Consider the following 21,838-nt stretch of genomic DNA (forward strand, 5'->3'; position numbering starts at 1 on the left):
CCTTTGAAGTACCCTGTCTATGTCCGAATCCGACATTCTCGAAGACCGAGAAGAGATCGAACGAGTTCGAGTCGACTTCTCCACCGGTTCCGAAGGACTGGGGGACCGGCTTCAAATCGTCTAGATAAAGATCGGTGCCGAGGGAGACTCCACAACCATAGCAATTTCCCTCGGAGCCGAAGTGGACTTTGGCACCAAAGGGGAAGTGTCTGAGCGGGCAACTCTCATCGGCTCCGAAGACAGTGGAGCCGATGAAGGTGACCCGCCTCTCGAAGCGCTAGTCGTCGGCTCCGAAGCCAGAGGAGTCGAGGCTGGAGGCATCGAGGCAGACCGTTCCGCCCTCGGCTCCGAAGTCCGTGGAGACGATGGAGAAGCCTGCCGAGATTTCTTTGTGGCCGGTTCTGACGGGCTGGTCGGAGCCGACGATTTCTTTTTCTTCGATGGAGAAGAGGAAGATGATAAAGCCTCCTCAAAAGAAGGTGTAATAAGCCCTTTTAGAATCAATTTGTTTTTCCTCTCTTGGAGGACTCGGGAGGAAAAAGCGTGACAAACGCTGCATGACTTCTGAAGATGTTTAGGGCCTAAACAATACACACACAACGAATGATCGTCTGTTATAGACATCTTGTAGCTGCACTTAGAGCATTTTTTGAACCCAGAAGGTCTATGCTCTTTCGACATGTTTACACAAACACTACTACTAACTTCAAAAACTTTCACAAAACTTAGTTAAAGAAGAGTAAATAAGGACAAAACCCCTCTAACGTAAATGGGATTACTTGTCCAACTAAACTATAACACTAGAATAACACTCACACTAAATACTTCAACACGCGCGAGGGCAAGACCCCTCTAACTGAAACGGGATCCTTTCCCTCAAATTAAAGACAAGTTTACCAGAAAAATCACAGAAAACTCAGTCACACAACAACGATAGCTGTTAAAACAGCTTTTGGGTATAAGAATCAAAAATTTCTGACAGAAATTCTTTGAAGAAAAAAAGCACTTAGCTCAGCCAAGTCCGAGACCACGTCTTTGCTGTAAAGCAGCAAACGAGATCTGGGGAAGCAGTGGTGGTGCATCCTGGGATGTAGGATAGCTCAGCCAATAAGAGACTTCATTCTATAGTATAGCGTGCCGAGTCGGAGCCGATCATCAGTACAGAATGTAGGCGAGATAGGATCACATAACATCATCATTTCAGTGCTGGATTATAGAATAACATCACATACATCTGGTCATCTGACTCTGGTTCCCATACTACCTCCTTTCCTAGAAACTGAACCAGAAGCTATCACCTATGTGTCATAATACACACACACACACACACACACACACACACACACACACACACACACACACACACACACACAGAGAGCTTTGCTAATATGTTACAGCATCTGGAAACTATAAAACCATTTCAAAACTTTCACTCTTCCAGGGTAGCAATTAATTCACCCCTAAGGACAATACAGTAGGATTCCTAGTCCTGTTTTTTACATATATTTCGTATCTGCCTGCAGTCAGAAAGTGCAGTTGTGTACACGTGCAGTTGTGTACACTTACCATAAATGTAGATGTTCAAGTGTATTCACTGTTGCAGTCATTAGATTTGGGTTATCCCTGGCAGGGTAGCCCTCGGCCGGCTCGAATGCCAGAGGCTTAGTATTTCTGCGTCGGTTGCTGTCACTTCAGGACTGAAGTCAGGGTGTCAGTAGTATAAAGTAAGGCAGCCGACGCCATTACATCAGTTTTTCTTGCCCTTACCTGTTAGGAGCCCCCAAGTGGGAGCCAGGTTCTGGTGGAAGATCCCCACAAGTAGAAAGTAAATACCAATATGTCCCCTGTAAGGAAAGAGAAGAAAGAAGAGGGGGATGGGGGGAGGGAAACCAGGACTGCAACAGTGAATACACTCGAACATCTACATTTATGGCAAGTGTACACAACTGTACTATGTTCTTCATGTTTCACTGTTGCAGTCATCACATTTGGGTTGATTCCCAAAGCTGAGGAAATGGGTGGAGGCAGTCAAGGAAACTAGGGGCTGGCTAGGATGCCCTGCAAGACTGCAGAGGCAAACCCTGCCCTGGATTTGGATAAGATAGGCAGGTGGTAATGTTTGGTAAAGATGTTAACAGATGTCCAGGTGGCAGCCTGCAGGATGTCCCTGGTGGGGACTCCTCTGAGCTGCAGAGGTGAAGGCTGCTCTGGTGGAGTGAGTCCTGACCCCCTTGGGGGAAGGCGTTCTGTGTTGCTTGTAGCAGAAATGGATGCAGTGTGCTATTCATTTGGAAATAGTTTGCTTGGAGATGGCTTTGCCCTCTGCCCCTGTAGCAAACCTAACCAGCAATTGATCAGATTTTCTGAAGGATTTAGTCCTGTCTAGATAGAATCTGAGCTGTCTATGCATATCTAGAGAGTGCAGGATCCTTTCCCCCTTGTTCTGTGGGTTAGGGAAAAAGATGGGCAAATGAATGGATTGGTTGAGAGCCACACCGGACACCACCTTGGGCACGAAGGATGGGTTATTCCTGAAGGATACCCTGTCAGCATGGAAGATGATGAAGGGTTCCACAGCCATGAGTGCTTGCAGCTCGGAGACCCTTTTGGCTGAAGTGATGGCCAGAAGGAAAGCTGTCTTCCATGAGAGAAAGTTTAGCTCTGCTGAAGAAGTTGGTTCGAAGGGTGAGCTTTTCCAACACAAAGTTAAGGTCCAAAGCTGGTGTTGGTGCTCTTCTGGGTGGCGTCAAGTTGCTAGCTCCTCTTAGGAACTGTTTGATCAGAGGGTGTGAGAAAACGGGCTGCTCGGTGGGGAAATGAGCAGAGATAGCAGAGCCATGAATTTTAATACAGGAAAAAGAGAGACCACTGTGTAGCAGGTCAGCTAAGTAATCCAGGATGAGAGGGAGGGAGGGCTGTGCTGTATTGGCTCCCTTAGCCTGAATCCAAGTGCAGAACCTTTTCCATTTGTCAGCATAAGACTTTCTAGTGTTAGGGTGTCTGGCCTCACGTAGAACATCTAGAGCCTGTTTATTAGGTTGGCAGATTGATCGGGGTTAGAGAATTGGCCAAGCTGCCAAAATGAGGGTCTGCAATTGGGGATGCATGAATTCTCTTTCCCTCTGGGTCAGGAGGGTTGGAATCTGAGTGACATGCCATGGTGGCAGTGGGGGCAGGCTGCACAGCAGTGGATACCAGTGCTGGCAAGGCCAGTCTGGAGCAATAAGAATTGTCCTTGGTTTTTCCTCCTTTAATTTGAGCAGTACCCTGGGGATGAGAGGTAGTGAAGGAAAGGCATAGACTGATAGATTGACCCAGGGGAAGGACAGGGCATCCACTTTCCAAGCCATGCAGTGATGCTCCCTGGTGCAGAACTTGCTGAGCTGATGGTTGGTCTGGGAGGCAAAGAGGTTGACCTTTGGGGTGCCCCATTTCTGAGTTATTAGGGTGAAGGTTCTTTTGTCCAGCTGTCACTTGTGTGGGTCCAGAAGATTTCTGTTTAAGTGGTCTGTCAGAAAGTTTAGAGAACCTGGTAGAAATTGTGCTAACAGGAGGAGTTGCATGGCAGAGGCTGTGTGCTAAACGGTCATGGCCAGCCTGCATAGAGGGTAGGAGTGACCAGGAGATATACCACAACACAGTGGTGTTGTCTGTTTTGATCAGGAGAGCCCCTGGGGAGAGAAGGTGCTTGAAAGCTGTCAAGGCGTGCTGGACAGCTATCATCTCTTTTTGGTTGATGTGCAAATGGATTTGCTGTGGGCTCCATTGGCCCTGTATGCATCTGTCATCCAGGTGTACACCCCAGGAATAGTCTGATGCATCTGTGGTGAGGCTCTGGGCGGCGGGGGGTGGTGAGAAAAGTAGTCCCTTGTTGTGGGAGTTTGCTGTTGCCCACTAAAGAAAATCTTTTCTGAGGCAAGGTGTCATGGGTATAAGACTCTCCAGGTCTTGACAGTGTTGACACCAAAGGCTTTTTAGGTATCACTGAAGTTTCCTCATATGCAGTCTGGCATATGGAATGAGTAGAATGCAAGATACCATGAACCCCAGAGCTTGAAGGATCTTCCTTGCAGATAACTGGGGTCTGGTGGCTAGTTGAGAGAAGTAGGATGTCAGGAAAGTTTGCTTTTCTGGTGTAAGGAATGCCATCTGGGATGCTGTGTCCAGGCTTGCTCCCAGGAATACAATCCTTTGGATGGGTACCTGTTTGGATTTCTTTTCATTGATTGTGTACCCTAGGGAGGTTAGTAAGGATTTTACAAAGCCCAGGTACTTGAGCAGCTTTTCCTGGCTGTCTGCCTGAATTAGGCAGTCATCTACGTATGGGTAAATCTGGATATTCCTTTGTCTGCAACAGGCAATGGCCGGAGCCAGACATTTTGTGAAAACTCTGCGAGCAGTAGATAAGCCAAAGGGAAGTGCAAAGAACTGAAAGTGCAGAGATCCTGCCCTGAAACTGAGATATTTTCTGCATGATTCCCTGATAGGAATGTGGAGGTTGGCCTCTTTTAGGTCTAGGGTGGCTAGCCAAGCATCCTTGGAGAGCATGGGTAGCAGCTGCTGGAGGGTGAGCATTTTGGTATCACCAGGAAGGTGTTTAGAATGGATAGATCGAGGATGTGGCGCAAGGTGCCCTCTTTTCTGGGCACCAGAAAAAAGTCTGGAGTAGAAACCTTGACCTTTCTACTCTGCAGGAACGTGCTCTATTGCTCTGATACAGAGCAGGGAAAGGACTTGCTTTTGTGCCTCTGCCCACTGGTTTGGAGGTAGATCTGGGAACCCTTTTGGAGTTGGAAGGGTGTGGAAAGAAAATTTGTATCCCTGGGACACTATGTTGAGAACCCAGCGGTTGTTGCATGAAAGGAGAGTTTTCCTCCTAGGGGTAAGTGAAGGTGGGCAGTGGGAGGGGGTGGGGAAGGAGAGTCATTGCGAGTTCTTACCATAAGGGGGTGGCTTAGAACTCCCTGTTTTTGAAGTGAAGGAAGTCCACTGTTTAGATCTCTGCATTCCCTGTGGCTGCTGCCTGGGGGGGTCTGCTTCCACAGGGTCTGGGCTGAACTGACCTGGTGAGAGCAGGAAATGACCAGTGCTTGGAGGGGCAATGCCTGCTGAAACTGAGTGGCTGGACCTGTAAGAAATCTGTCTGAACAGATTTTGCTTTTTCTTCCATCTTTTTAAGGCCTCTTCTGCCTTAGTGCCAAATAAGTTGTCTTTGTGAAAGGGGGCATCCAACAACTTAGATTTGACATGGTCTGGCAAGGGCTGTTCCTTAAGCCATGCATGCCTTTTAAGTACAGAACCGGTGACTGCTCCCCTGTAAGAAGCTTCTAGATCATCAAAACCACAATGCAAGGTGTGTTTAGTTACTTGACTTGCAGAATGCATGAACTCCTGTAACTCTTTAGATTCTGCCCAAGCAGGGAAGGAAGACAATTTTTGTTTGAGAAGTTCCAGGGTATGTTGCTGAAATTTTAGCATATGGAACTGGCAATTTAGTACTCTGATAGCAAGAGTAGCATAGGTGTATACTTTTTTACCCCATCTGTCTAGTGCTCGGGAATCCCTATCTGAGGGGGTGGGATTCTTAGCACATGTTGCTTTAATTCCTTTAGGCCCTTGAGAAATTATCTCAGGGTCAGCAGTAGGATTTTAAATAGAAATTTGTGTGAATCAGGGACTCTGTAATACCTGTCTGGTTTTCTGGGTGCACGAGGGAGTGTGGCAGGAGTCAAACTGGATTCCAGGAAAACATCCTCCACAACATCCAAAACTGAGGGAATGGCCAGGGGTCTGTGCTGTGGAAGATTCCCTGAGTCTCTTTTTAGACTGAGGATAGTCCTGACTTTCCCATTGGAAATACTCCCTTAACGTATGAAGGGTTTCCCCAAAGGAAAAGTCCTCTGGGGAGAGGCTGAAGGAATGGAATTCTCTGCATCAGAATCCTCATAAGCAGAAAGAGGTTGCATGTCTTCATATTTAGATGCATCAGAGTCATCAGACTTGTAGTCAGACAAAACTACACGGGACAGATCTCTTTTCCTTTTGGAAAGGGTAGCTTGGCTTCCCCTGATCAGCATAATAAGGTCTTCTGCCATTTTAAACATTTGAGACTGAGGCAAGTGAGCAGGTGCCCGAGATTGGGTTGTCTGTTTCTTGGGTGTGGTTTGTACCCTGGGCCTAAGAAACTCGGTAGTTTTCCAAAGAACGGTAGACACGAACAAAGTCATCGTTTTGTGCTGAGAATCGGTAGTGCGAAGGACTTCCTTGGAAGCCGGTGCCTGCTCAGCAGCTCCAGACCCATCCAAGGGAGAGACAACCTTAGTCGAAGAAGAGTTTTGCGGTATACCGGACTCTGAAAGGGTCTCGGTAGCAGCCTGCAAATCAACAGAAGCGGGCATCAGGGGCTGTGAAAGCACCTCACTGAGGACCGGAGAACTGTCGACTAGCTTAACGAAGCGTCATCGGTAGGTTTGGAGCTGTGCGATCTGTCTCTGTCTTTACTTTCTTTGGAAGATCTGCTCTTGGATGGCTTACCGAAGCCATATCAGAATTCGTGGGCTGTAAGCGAAATATCTAGCTACAATAAGGGCCCAACAACATACAGTTCTGGAATTGAACAAAGCACAGAAACAACAGCAGGGGATGTCGTGGTCTGGGCCTAAGAAAGTGAAGCAGTAAGAAAGTAAGTCTCGGTGTGGTATTTGCTTTCCACAGGCGAGACAATTGTTAACTTTTTCTGACATCGGTTAGTGCAAGAAGAAAGAATCCCCAACGGGGTACTTAGCTTTAGAAGACTTCAGCTTCAATTCGGAAGACAAAACTCAGGTAGCGGCCGACCAGCACTTGTGCGAACTGCTGCTGCTTCGGACTCCACAGCAAGAAAGACTGATGTAATGGCGTAGGGTGCCTTACTTTATACTACTGACGACCTGATGTCAGTTCTGAAGCGACAGCAACCGACGCAGAAATACTAAGCCTCTGGTATTCGGGCTGGCCACGGGCTATCCTGGCAGAGATAACCCAAATGTGATGACTGCAACAGTGAAACACGAAGAACATCTGTAAGATACAATCTTTATGGCCTAAACCAGGAAATTTAATTTCAGACTATTTTTCAAAGTTAAATAACCAACAACTGTAGTCGAATAAATCCTGTGTTTTATTACAAAACACTCTAGCGCCTCGGCTAATGTTTAGACTTCAAGGAGTCAGTATTTTTCAAAGTTATCTGGACTGAGGCTACTTCTTTTCCAATATCCACTATTACAATATATTCATTTCAACAGTTACAATATAGTCTGATATAGAGATGTATTTCTTTTCTGTCCAGCAGGACCCACTGTTGGTACATTTTTAACACAAGCAGCTTCACAAATACATTTTACAAATACATTTTTAACACAAATATCTGTACAAATCAGTTTGATATATAAATTACATATAATTCTTTACAGAACTCCTCCAGCTAGCTATGCTGGTATATGTTACACATCCACTGCCCTACTTCTCTTGGCATAGCTAGCAGTACCTCACATTGTCACAACTACCATATTGACAACTCTACCTATAGAGTTGACCCAGTAAGTCAAGGAATTGGAAACACGTGTAAACATTAATCTAGAATTTGACCATCACATGTCTACAGTAGTAAGGAAATCATTTTATGCTGCAAAACTTATAAACATAGATATGGCATCTAAGTCAAAGGTGGTCACTGTTTCACTCATCAGACCTATCATTGAGTACAATAGCCCCTGTAGTATGTACTTAACTAGGAACATCTGACGACTGGAATGTCCACAGATGTTCCTCATTAAAAGAATACAGGGCATAAGTAACATATCCTATGCAAACCACCGCAAAGCTCTATCCCTGTATTCTGTCTCCTGTAGGCCATTATCCAGGAGAAATCTATGCCAGGCATACATTAAAAACAAAATGAAAACTCCAGCAAAACTAGAACTTCTACTGAGTGACCTCCCAAACCTCTTGTATCAGAGGCACATGGGATATATGCAAATGATCCTTATGAAAATCAGGTGTTTCAGCTAATTGGCATTCAGAATCACCAATTAGCTGAAACAGCTGATTTTCATAAGGCTCATTTGCATAAATCCCATGTGCCTCTGATACAAGAGGTTTGGGAGATCACTCAGTGGAAGTTCTAACTTTGCTGGAGTTTTCATTTTGTTTTTACTGATTGGTTTTTCAGTGACCTTCTCACTTACTGTTTTAGTTTGTTGTTTGGGATATTTTTGCAGTGACCCTAATGATAATGGACATCAGCTGGGTATAACAGCCCTGTGTTTCTTATGCTTAGTCAGACAGTCTACTTGTGCTTATGTGGTCATAACAAGGCCAAAATATGCATATCCACAGCTAGTGGGGTTTGGCTTTATTGGCCTGAAATTATCAATTAAAATGATGAAAAGTCGTGGGCATTCAGAATCGCCAATTAGCTGAAACACCTGATTTTCATAAGGGTCATTTGCATATATCCAATGTGCCTCTGATACAAGAGGTTTGGGAAGTCACTCAGTGGAAGTTCTAGCTTTGCTGGAGTTTTCATTTTGTTTTTACCGATTGATTTTTCAGTGAACTTCTCACTTATTGTTTTAGATATGCTAGGTATACATGGTATCTTCGGACCACCACTCTGACGGACCTTCTGGATACCTGCAAAATATACACCAGAATTACCCGCTCTAAAGACTTAAACCTTGTCTGTGATATAAATAGGACCTGCTAGACTGAGAGGTGTGCATCCCAGAGACTACCTCATCTCTGGAACAGGCTACCCATCCATGTGAAGCAGAGTTCCTCCCTAACCCAATTCAACAATAACTTGGACAACTGGATGGAGAACTGGAAATTCACCTCTGATTTGGCAGCTATGTCACTAATGGACAGAGAAAGCCTATAAACAGTTCATCTCTCAGGCTCTTGCTTGCAAACGTTTCATCTCCCAAGCGCCTGCTTACTGGTACCAGAACCTGTCAGACATTTGGGATGCATGGATAGGGTTAAAAAGGCCCCAGTAGGCGTTAGCCTAGTAAACACCTATGAACCTATACTATTACATTCAAACGTTCATCGTGTCTGCAAGAAGAATCAATGCATAAGAGGATTAGTCTTTGAGATACCCATCTTAATGATAACATTACATCTGAAGCTTCTATCCACATCCTTAGGAACTCAAAAATCTGTACTATACAATATCTTTGAATATATGGAATCACACACTCCATGTTCAGGATTCTGTAGGGGATTACTACTGTATCTAGCAGGCACAGAGCATTCCATGTTCCAGATTCTGTAGGGGATCTCTACTGTGCAGGCAGAAATCATTCCATGTTCAGGATTCTGTAAGTGATCACTACTGTATCCAGCAAGCACAGAGCATTCCACATTGTGGGATCTGTAGGGGATCACTACTGTATCCATCAGGCACACATCATTCTATGTTGTGGATTCTGTAGAGGATCGCTACTGTATCCAGTAGGCACAGATTATTCCATGTTTCTGATTCTGTAGGTATCACTACTGTATCCATCAGGCACACATCATTCCATGTTCTGGATTATGTAAAGGATTACTATTGTATCTATCAGGAATACATCATTCCATGTTCCGCATTCTGTAGGGGACCACTATTTCTGTGAAACAGACTCAGAAAGGATGTCACTAGATCTGACATGGCACCACTAATAATATGGAATCTAAAATGTAAAACAGCAATGTGTGACTACAGGAGATGGGACAGTGACTGATAAAAAACTGTTCAAAGAAAGCATTGTTGAAAAATGAGGTGTACACACATTTTTACAGCTGCACGTTATTTTTACAGTTAGGATTAAGTTAAGGAAGGCAGACAACGTTTACCGGAGCGTACAACACCCCAATAACTAGGGCATGAACAAATACCGTCGTACTTCCTTTAGAATCTGCCAGAAGAGGCTAAAACACTTACCAAGGAACTGTTGGTACTGCTGCACTTGGGCACTGATATCCGACAACCCTGATGCCTGCTGCTGGCTAGTCACAGACGTCCCATTAGTCATCCCTTCCACTTTCTGAACTGGCTTCAGCCTACCAGGAAAGAAGGAGCACATGAAAAACAGCCTAGTTCAGGGACTCACAAATACACAGTTCAGACACACAACACTGTCTTCTCCTTTGTGACTAAACAAAGCAACAAAAGGCATGAAAAGAATGGCTTCATAATGGTGGACCTAAGTACAGTCTCAGCTTTGCATAGAAGCTGCAAAAAGTGCAGATGAACTACTCAACAGACAAGTTAAAGCACATGGTTGCAGGAATGCTGCTACTCACGCAGAGGTAATTATCATGTTATAATGCTTTACATTCACTTATTTATTTTCTGTTCAAGTTTCTAATAGTTATACTAGCTCATGCTAAACTTACACTAATTAATTTCTAAGTAGTCAGTTTGTCTCTATAGTTAGTTATTATGCTTATCTAGTGTCAATTTCTGTTTCTGTATCAAAAGTTGTATTTTTATCTAGTGTCTAATTTTGTTTTTTTTTTGTATCAAAAGTTGTATTTTTTTGCTTCTGTATACATGATCATATTGTACAACTATTTGTTTTTCTGCACTGAACGTGGAGCTTTTCTCCCCGGGCCTCCACTGTAAATGGACGTGTGTCCAGTTGGACTATCCCGGTAAACAAATGTAAAATAAATAAATAAATACAATTTGGTACAGTAAATCAAGAAGGCAGCCTTACAATAATGATAATTTAATATTTATGAAAACCTGTTTTGAGTTTCTGGTTTTGTAAAGTGCTTAGGAAATCAGCACTTGAAATGCAGATGAAAAAAACAAACAAACTGGCAGGATGTTTGTGTGCTTGTTAAAAGCTCTTTGTTGTACTTGTCCACAGAAGGTTGCAAGTTCATACACATAACTAATACTCAAACGTATTAGTGGCCAGCTCCACGGCATACAAGAATAATGCCCTGACTGCAGCCCAGCTGACTTAGGACAGTGACTTTGGTGCTGGACAGTCAGCCAGAAAGGAAGGCCATCACTGGCTTGCCATTCTAGGGGAAGGGAAGGTAGCTTTGCCCACTGCACAGCTGTCAAACAGCACAGGCAAATATCAGAGTGTGTGTCAGGACAGGCACAGATGTTCACAGCCATAAAGCTATGCACGTGCACTGTAACTCATTTCACCTTGTGTGTAAAAGCACAATCAAGCATTGGGGCAGTATTATCACAGCATCCCAGATTTCTGCTGACATGGGTGATGGCGGTAAGCCATTAGGGCAGTATTATCACAGCATCCCAGATTTCTGCTAACATGGGTGATGGCGGTAAGCCATTGGGGCAGTATTATCACAGCATCCCAGATTTCTGCTGACATGGGTGATGGCGGTAAGCCATTGGGGCAGTATTATCACAGCATCCCAGATTTCTGCTGACATGGGTGATGGCGGTAAGCCATTGGGGCAGTATTATCACAGCATCCCAGATTTCTGCTGACATGGGTGATGGCGGTAAGCCATTGGGGCAGTATTATCACAGCATCCCAGATTTCTGCTGACATGGGTGATGGCGGTAAGCCATTGGGGCAGTATTATCACAGCATCCCAGATTTCTGCTGACATGGGTGATGGTGGTCAGGAATTCCTTCAACACTGACTCTGGGAAGTGTGAAGGTCTGCCTTTAAATGCAGGCAGCCTGGTATGTGTGTGCATGTGAGGATTAAAGGAAGACCCTGTATTGATTAATGTGAGAGGCCCCACTTTGACCCGGAAGAAGATGAAGGGAGATGGGAGATGCAGTGCAGGGCAACAACGTTTGTGGTTGTCTGGATGATGCCCATCACTTTGGTCAGCTCTCACCTCTAGTAATTGTCTTTGAGAGAGTCTGCCTTTAGTCCCCACATGCACACACTGAATGAACGGGCTTGAAAATTATTGGAAAGGGGAGATGATTGTTGGCGGGCAAACAGAGAAAAAAAGGAATTAGAAAAAAATGCTCAAACTTATGTACAAGGTGATGTAGGGCATAAGGCCGTTCTCTCAGCAATTAATACCACAGACATACACATGGAACACCCAGGCCCTCACACGCAAGTTGTACAAATCTGTAACCACACACTCAGTTAATTAATTCTGCCACCAGACAGAACAGCTAGAACTGATCCACGGCCTCTTCAGCCACAGTAGACTAGATCCCAGCTTCTAATCCCAATAATATTACACTGATGTCCTACCAGATTAATTTAATAACCACAATCCAACATTTAACCTATACTCACTATCCAATGACAGGAGGCTTGCAATCTACAAATCTATCAGGAAACTTTCTAAATTAAAACAAAGATACCTTCCTCTCATCTCTTCAAGCTTACAATTGGAACATTCTAAAGCTTCCCCCTCACAATGAAGTTGTTTTCCACTTTAATAACAATTTGTTAAGCATTCTGAACTTCCATGCCCACGTAGGCACAAGAGTCAAAGCATCCCCAGCCCCTCGGCTCAATCTGCCAAAAAAGCAATTAATGCTTCAATGCGACAAAGTATAGGTCACATGGCAAAAACACAGGTGGAAATACAATTACCAGCACTACCGCTTCCTTCACAGCAAAACAAAAAGCCCAAGTAAAGGTCTGCTTCATCTATGAGAAAAAAACTCCAAATCCTTTAAACTAACCTAATCCTTTTCTTACAGAATCTGACTTCAATGTAGCTTGAACCTTCAACTCTCTCTGCCAAATGCCAACTCCAGTACAGAACCCCCTCCTAAGTCCTCACCACATAATACCAACTCTTTAGCAAACCTGTACCCACCAACACCCTCAAACAACACCTCAAGAAACAGTGTCAATACCAGTGCTCCAGACAACAGGCGACTTACCCATGGAATACTTAAAACTAGCAACTGACACCCTGATGTACCCCATTTGCATACTGATCAAAAGATTTATCCATGAATCCTATTTTTTACTACCAGGGAAACAATCTTTCAACTTGCCACTTCACAAAATGCAGCCTCTCCTCTGATATTACTTACTTCAGACCTACAGCAATCTCAAAATGACTAAAGCAATGTATCTACTCTGAATTGCTAGCTTTTTACTGCAACCAAAAGATGCTGAGTGCATCCCTGCATGGTTTGTGTCCCTCTCACACAGCAGTACTACTTTGCGTTCCTTCCGGAATCCAATAGATTGCACAGAAACCATCTCCTTGTCTTGTCACTATTCTTCGACCTCTCAAACCCTTTTCACATGCTCTCTTACTCCTTACTTCTACTGGCAGTTTCCAAAACAGGCTTCTCAAACAAAGATGTCCTCTGGCACATACCTGCACCACAGAACACAAAGTGTAAAATGGCAAAGGGCTTCATCTACCTTCCTCCTTATCCCTGCTAGTGTCACAGGTTCATAGGTAAGTACCAGGCTAGGTGCTTTGTTGGACATTTTAAGCCTAGCCAACTTCCCTTTTTGTACTCAAAATAAACTATCCTATTTGGCCTCACCACTCCCATGGTTGACAATTACAGATCATCCCTACTGAGAATAACTGGAATCATAGTTTGATAATCTGAGGGGACCCACAATAACGCATTTAGGAGCTGCCTCTGTCCATTGGAAGTACAGAGGGTAGTCCTAAGGTAACTTTTCTGCTAGCCATCCATAGCCCCAAGTTGCATTTGAATATGGACAGAAATTTGTTTTACATGGATGGACACTCTGCTCAGAGCAGCAGTATCTTCAGCTACGTATACCTGTCCTTCTAAACAATTCTGTTGATGTTGGTTTTGATCCTTGCACTGAGTACTTCTGATGCCAATTGACTTGCTAATGTGCAGTGAAATAAAAGCAGTTTTTCTTTCCTTTTTGATGAAAAGCTCACTTCTCATTACTTAGGGCATTCCATGCTTCTCAGAGTCATGAATAAAAGAAGCTGGGTGGGTGCAAATGCTTGAATTTCAGTTTTGCTGCTAGAGTTTTATATTCTGCTTATCATTTGCCTGTTTAAAGTGACATTCCAGTACCTTTCTGTTTGTTATATTGCTACTTGTTTTCCCCTGCTGCATTGCTGTTGTGTCCCACAAATATCTATTCTTGGCCCGCTCCTCTTCAACATATTTCATTAGTGTACCTGTCTAATGTACTAAACAATGCTTCCCTCATCCAATATCCAGATGACCCTGTCATTATATGCTCTGCTCTATCTATCTCTGAACTACAAAAAGCCACACAACACTCCTCAACTACTGAGTCCTGGCTGCAAAAATCGAACTTGATCCTAAACTCCAAAAAACTAATCTTAAGCTTTTTGCCCCCAAGTCTAAGTCAACTTCACACTACCCACAGTCCCATCTTTCATTTGACTCCACAACAATTAGCCTAGTTCATGACACTAATTTACTTAGAGCTACCATTGATAAGCACCTCACCTATACATTCATTAAGAAACCCTAAAAACTAACCAAAAGTTACAAATGCTCTACAGATACAAGAGATCCTTGGATGACTAAGCCTGAACAGCTATTGCAACAGCCTGTGTTCTACATCCCCTGATATACACCTCCCCAGTTTTCACCAACCTGCAATTAATCCAGCTCCCGTAATTTGGGGAATCATACAATAAAAAACAAAAAAAAAAACCACGTCCAATGCACAAGGCAGAAGTTTGAAGTTTTAATCCAAATGCATCCAAATTCACTTGCCAAGCACTTTCACCATTACAAATGGCTTCTTCAGAGTAAGTGAAAATCATCCATACCATACATTAAATACCCAAACAATTAATCAAACATCCAATAAAATCAATTAGACAATTGAATAATTGCTAATCAAATGTAAACACTGAATGTGTCCACACACTGTAAAGAATACTAATGCCTAAACTAGCTGGTGAAACGAATGTGTGAAACATTTTATCTACAGTATATAAACTTACATCTCTCAATCAAACAAAACTCACATGAATATATATATATATATTAATAATGAATACAGAAGAATAAAAATATATAAAATATTAATGTTGTTAGTAGCAAACTGAATAAAGCATATAGGGGTATAAAGATACCTTATAATCACCTGTTTATGCCAGATTCTATTAGCCCTATCTTTTAAAACCGGTTTTAGAGAAATATATTCATTCAAACCTGGTGAGGTTGTTGCATCCAGGATTATTTGCCATTTATATTCCAATAATTCTACCTTCAACCCTTCATCACCTCCTCTTTCAAAACATGTCACTCTATCAATCACAAAGAAAATACATTTCTTAAAATCAACACAGTGTGTGCTATGCGTATATAATGCATTGTGTGTGTCCTTAAAAGGCAAGGCATTAATTTTGAAATACAATAGTCAAATGAGTGGTGTTGTTGAAGTAGTGACTAAAACATGGGACACAGTATTCAATGAAACCATGAAGAAAGATTTAGGAAATTTCCCCAAAGTAATATATTCTAGGGGAAAGAATATTAAAGAAATCTTGGAGGGAAACAGAATTACTTATAAGTGTTCCAGGATGTATAAGTGTGGAACCTGTAAATTTTGCAGGTTCATTAATGAAGGACCATATGTATGGTGTCCAGTTATAATAAGACCATAGGGTGCCCTGGTAGGTGTAGTTGCAACACACAGAAGTTGATATACATTGCCACCTGTGTTAGTTGCGAGGCATTCTACGTGGGCAAAACTGTCTGTAGGTTAAAAGATAGGATTGCAGAACACCAGAGGGCTATAAAAAAATAAGGACACACACAATGCATTATATATGCATAGCACACACTGTGTTGATTTTAAGAAATTTATTTTCTTTGTGATTGATAAGAGTGACATGTTTTTAAAGAGGAGGTGATGGGTTGAAGGTAGAATTATTGGAATTTAAATGGCAAATAATCCTGGATGCAACAACCTCACCAGGTTTGAATGAATATATTTCTCTAAAACCGGTTTTAAAAGACAGGGCTAATAGAATCTGGCATAAACAGGTGATTATAAGGTATCTTTATACCACTATATGCTTTATTCAGTCTGCCATTAATATTTTATATATTTTTATTCTTGTGCATTCATTATTAATATATACATATTTTTTTCATGTGAGTTTTGTTTGATTGAAAGATGTAAGTTTATATACTGTAGATAAAATGTTTCAGACATTACTTTCACCAGCTAGTTTAGGCATTAGTATTCTTTACAGTGCGTGGACACATTCAGTGTTTACATTTGGTTAGCAATTATTCAACTGTCTAATTGATTTTATTGGATGTTTGATTAATTGTTTGGGTATTTAATGTATGGTATGGGTGATTTTCACTTACTCTGAAGAAGCCATTTGTAATGGTGAAAGCGTTTAGCAAGTGAATTTGGATGCATTTGGATTAAAACTTCAAACTTCTGCCTTGTGCTTTCGACGTGGTTCTTTTTTTGTTTCTTATTAGTTCTGTACCCTGTGGGTATTCAGTTTGTGGTATTAATCATACAATAAAACTGTAAAGTTTGCCACCCATCTTTCCAATAAAACACACCACCACAAAGTCCTCAAGCAGCTAAACTGATTTAACTTCCCCAATCTCCCTACACTTAAAACAATTAAAAACTGCACACAAAATCCTCTGCCATCAACAAACATGTCCATCTGTCAACATTTGCCTTCTCTGATATACCTCGCTCACACAGTCTGCTCATATGAGAGCAATTCCTGACAAAAGCGATCACATAATTATAATGGTGACTTACGATATGCCTAGGACACAACAAGAATGTGAAGTTCTCAACCTATCTGCCGCCAAATGTTTCGAACACATCATAAAACTCTTCCTGCACAACTCCTGACAATACTGCTGCTCAGAAGCGCTTGATTAATACCAACAACACCTGCACACCCAATACCTTACCCAGCCCAGTAATTTCTTTCCTCATTCCTCTTCCTTCAGATCCATATTCATATTAATCATACAGTAATCCTAGTAAGATGGTATTGGTATCAGCTGCCAACACTAACATGTGACATTCACAGATACTTGGTAAGCAGCACCCAAGATTCTACATACACAAGCCTTCATCATAATTTCATTTTATAACTTCTTTCATGTAATCTGCATATCCAGTGCGTGCTCTTTATATAAATGTATGTGTTTATGTTCACATGTGTGTAATATAAGGAATCTGTCACTACCTAATCAGAAGTGGTTGAAAAACATGATGTAATGCTAGTCTTCAGTACATTTTATAAGTTGTAACTCTGATAATAACAAACATTTATGAGTATTCTCACAGATGTACAAAAATACTGCACTTTGCTTTATGAGTAGGGTTGGATTGTGCGAGCTGGTGGTGCACGTCTGTTTTTTCCCATTCTTCCACTGTAGTGTGCCCATGGAGTTGTTACAGAGTTTGGGGGTAAGTGGAGGTGAAGCCCATTCCATTGTGGTATGGAGAGGAACGTTTTTTCTTTTTCTTTTGAGCTAAGCTGGGTTAAAGTTTAGATATTTTGAATTTTAGATGAAATTACGTACACTGAATATTTCATACTCTCTCCAATCACTACTGACAGAAATGGCACACTCTAAAAGCAAAAAGTAAGGTAAAACAGGAGTCCCAGAAGAAATTATTACAATGGAAGCCAGCTATTCATTACATTAGAATCTCCTGCCAAGGGCGGCCTAATGTCCAGCCAGTGTACCAAACACTTTAGGTTGCTTTAAGGTACACCATACATCACAAATATGCTGCTTGCGTACCATAGGGAATAAAGGTGACGTCTGCACGTACCATCCTCAGAAATGAAAGCCTCAGTAGGAACGCCAATCCAAGGAAAGGCGAGGTAATCAGTACATCCAGAAGAGAAATGGACTGGGGGAGGAAGGAGGGAGTGAATACTGCAACAGTGAACAGAAGGACATCTACCATTATAGTAAGATTTTACACAATTATACTATGTCCTTCCATTTCATTGTTGCAGTATTCTTTACACTAGGGAGGGTGCCAAAGCTCAAGAAGAAACTTAGGAGGAGGAAAGACCAGCAGAGCCCTCTAGAAAGCCATGAAGTATAGCCCTAGCAAAACCAGCTCTAGCTCTAGAGATTCCATCGAACTTGTAGTGCTTGGTAAATGTATGCACAGAAGTCCAGGTAGCTGCCTCCAGAATAAATTTAGCATCCAAACCCTTGAAAAAAAGCACCAGAAGAAGCCACAGCTCTAGTAGAATAATCCTTAACAGAATAAGGAAGGCTCTTACCATGAAAGGAATAACAAAAACAAATAGCTTTTGAGATCCAAGAAATAGTAGTTTGCTTGGATAAAGCCAATCTTAAGGACCTAGGATGAAAGGAAACAAAGAGCTGATCAGATTTTATAATAGTTCTATTCTTATCCAAATAAAATCTGAGTTGTCTATGCACATCCGTGTGCAACACCCTCTCACTAGCAGATTGTGGAGTAGGGAAAAAAGTGTACAAATTAATAGACTGATTAAGCGATAACTCATTCATCACCTTGGGCACAAAAGAATGATTAGTATGCAAGGACACCCTGTCCTTATGAAACACCAAAAAAGGAGGACAAGCCGTAAGGGCTTGAAGCTCAGACATTCATCTGGTAGAAATAAGGGCTAACAAAAGTACAGTCTTTCAAGAGCAGTGTTGCAAGGAAGCTGAAGCAGCAGGCTCAAAAGGATCCTCAATCTATTTTTCCAAAACAAAATTAAGATCCCAAGGAGGAGGAAAGTACAGTTGTGTATACCTACCATAAATGTAGATGTTCGAGTGTCTTCACTGTTGCAGTCATAACTGTAGGGTACTCCTGCCGGCAGGCAGCCCGAGGTCAGCCAGAATATCAAAGTCTGGGTCCGGCGTCAGCTGTATCAGCTAGTACCCTGACGTCAGAGCGCATGGGTATAAAGCTGACAGCCGACGCCATCTTCTCCAGCCTTTCTTGCCCCTGATGTCAGAAGCCCCCATAAAACCAAAAGGTGTCCCAAGGGAAACACAAATACACCAGAAAGGTAGTGGAAAAGGAAACACAGTAAACAAATAGAAACAAGAGGGGTCTGGAGGGAGGGAAACACCGACTGCAACAGTGAAGACACTCGAACATCTACATTTATGGTAGGTATACACAACTGTACTATGTTCTTCGTGTTTTACTATTGCAGTAATAACTGTAGGGTAGAATCCCAAAGCAGAGAACACGGGAGGAGGTTATGAAGAAGAAGGAGCAGCTAAAAGACCCTGCAAGACAGCAGAGGCAAAGCCTGCCCTAGACTTAGAGTACAAAGGGAGGTTATAGTGCTTGGAAAAAGTATGCACAGAGCTCCAAGTGGCAGCCTCCAGAATGTCCTTGGTAGGAACTCCTCTGAGAAAGGCTGCTGAAGTGGCAGCTGCTCTAGTAGAATGAGTCCTGACGGTACCTGGAATCTGTTTTCCATAAAGAGAGTAACAATATCTTATTCCATGAGCAATCCATTTGGAAATAGTTTGCTTAGAAATAGCTTTACCTAGAGAACTGGAAGCAAATGAAATGAGCAATTGATCTGATTTTCTGAAACTTTTAGTTTTGTCCAGGTAAAAACGTAGTTGCCTGTGTACATCCAATGAATGCAAAATCCTTTCCCCCTTATTTTGGGGTTTTGGAAAAAAGGTAGGAAGGTGAATAGTCTGATTTAGAGCCACTTTAGAAACTACCTTAGGCATAAAAGTAGGATTGGTCCTCAAGGAAACTCTGTCCTGATGGAAGATGAGGTATGGTTCCACGGCCATGAGGGCTTGTAACTCAGACACCCTTCTGGCAGAAGTCAAGGCCAACAAGATAGCTGTCTTCCAGGATAAGAACTTAATGTCCACAGAGGCAGCAGGCTCAAAAGGAGGCAAAGTAAGCTTTTCCAAGACATAGTTGAGATCCCAAGGAGGGACAGGAGGAGTTCTAGGAGGTTTTAAATTCTTAGCTCCTCTCAGAAATTGTCTAACCAACTGGTGGGAAAAAATGGGAGGATCACAATTGAAATGTACCGAAATAGCAGAAGCATGAATTTTAATGGAAGAAAATGAAAGACCTTTAATCAAAAGGTCTGAGAGATAAAGTAAAACAGATGAAATATCAGGTATCAAAGGATCAGAGCCACGATCCTGCATCCAAATACAAAATCTTTTCCATTTAGAAGCATAAGATTTCCTTGTACTAGGACGCCTAGCTTCCAAAAGAACATCCAAAACTTGTTTAGGAAGAGAAGAAGGAATCAATTGCCTTTGATGAGCCAAGCTGCCAGGCAGAGAGTCTTGATTTGATAGTGAAATACCTGACCCTGATGCTGGGACAGTAGAGAATGGGTCAGAGGAAGACTCCAAGGAGGTTCCAAGCAAAGGTGCAGTAGAGTAGGGTACCAAAACTGACGAGGCCAATTTGGAGCTATCAAAATGATCAGTCTGGGTTTGTCTAGCTTTATCTTTAGCAATACCTGAGGCAGAAGAGGAAGAGGAGGGAAGGCATATCCCGAAAGATTCCTCCAGCTGAAGGACAGGGCATCCACTTTCCAAGCTGTCTTGTGGAAGGACCTGGTGCAAAAGAGAGGCAACTGATGGTTGAGATGGGATGCAAACAGATCTATCTGAGGACAGCCCCAAACTGCAGTTATCTTGCTGAATAAGTTGGGGTCCAACATCCATTCGTGAGGATCCAAAATGTTTCTGCTTAGGCTGTCTGCTAAGAGATTTTGTTTTCCTGGAATGAACTGTGCCTGAAGATCCAGATTCAAATTTAGGGCTGTGTCCCATAAGGTCATGGCAAGTCTGCAAAGGGGGTAAGAGTGAGAGCCCCCTTGTTTGTTTATGTACCACATGACTGTGGTATTGTCTGTTCGAATTAGCAGAGGTCCTGGCTTCAAAAGAGTCTGGAAGGCTAGAAGAGCATTTTGGACTGCTAACATTTCTTTCAAGTTGATGTGCCATAGAAGGTGTTTGTTTGTCCAAGAACCCTGTTGGCATTTGTCTAGAAAATGAGCTCCCCATGCATAATCCGAGGTGTCCGTGGTTATGATCTGAGTAGGCTGAGGGAGATGAAAGGGCTTCCCTTCGTTCAAAACACACGCCCTGGACCACCAAAGGAATTCCTTCTGGAGGCAGGGAATCAGTGGAATCATTGTATCCAGACTGTGGCAATGCTGAGATCATACACTCTTTAGGTACCATTGAAGTTTCCTCATGTGAAGCCTCGCATTTGGAATCAACAGGATGCAAGAGGCCATGTAGCCCAAAGCCTGCATGAATTTCCTTGCAGTGAGCTGAGTCAATGTTGCCAAGGTCTTGAAGATTGAAGCCAGCTGTAACTGTTTTTCTGGAGTGAGGAAGGCTTTCTGTAAACTTGTGTCCAAAAGAGCTCCCAAGAAGGTCATTCACTGAGAAGGAATCAAATGTGACTTTTTTGTGTTCACTGAGAATCCCAGTAGTAGGAGAAGACATTGAACAAAATGCAGGTGTTGAAGTAGAAGGTCTTTGCTGTCTGCCTGAATTAGACAGTCGTCCAGATAGGGGTAAATCTGAATCCCCTGAAGTCTGCAGTAAGCTACTACTGGAGCCAGGCATTTGGTAAAATCTCTGGGCGCAGTAGTTCTATGGCTCTTAAGGCTAATAAAGCGTCCACTTGATTTAAGGCCTCTGTCCATTGATGTTTTGGCAGATCTGGCCAGCCGGAAGGCCTTGGCAGAGTGTGAAAGTGGAATTTGTAGCCTTTCAAAATCACGTCTAACACCCATTTGTCCTGGGTAATGTGAGTCCAATTTTGGTAAAAAAGAGAAAGTTTTCCTCCGAGAGGGGCATCCAGGAAAGGAGGACCTGAAGCCCAA

At 42.7% G+C, this 21,838-nt stretch overlaps 1 protein-coding gene across 3 annotated transcripts in view; it reads right to left on the minus strand.

Moving 5' to 3' along the window:
* The window catches only part of RFX1 (regulatory factor X1), a 1,726,663-nt gene that overhangs the window by 554,959 nt on the left and 1,149,866 nt on the right, over nt 1-21,838 (minus strand). For all 3 annotated transcript variants that reach the window (XM_044057089.1, XM_044057092.1, XM_044057093.1), the window contains exon 12: nt 9,971-10,089. In XM_044057089.1, the coding sequence (XP_043913024.1) occupies nt 9,971-10,089 (119 nt within the window). The remainder of the gene's footprint in view (nt 1-9,970; nt 10,090-21,838) is intronic.

Source organism: Protopterus annectens, chromosome 15.part0, assembly GCF_019279795.1.
Source record: "Protopterus annectens isolate FY-2018-M chromosome 15.part0, PAN1.0, whole genome shotgun sequence".
Lineage (NCBI taxonomy): Eukaryota > Metazoa > Chordata > Ceratodontiformes > Protopteridae > Protopterus > Protopterus annectens.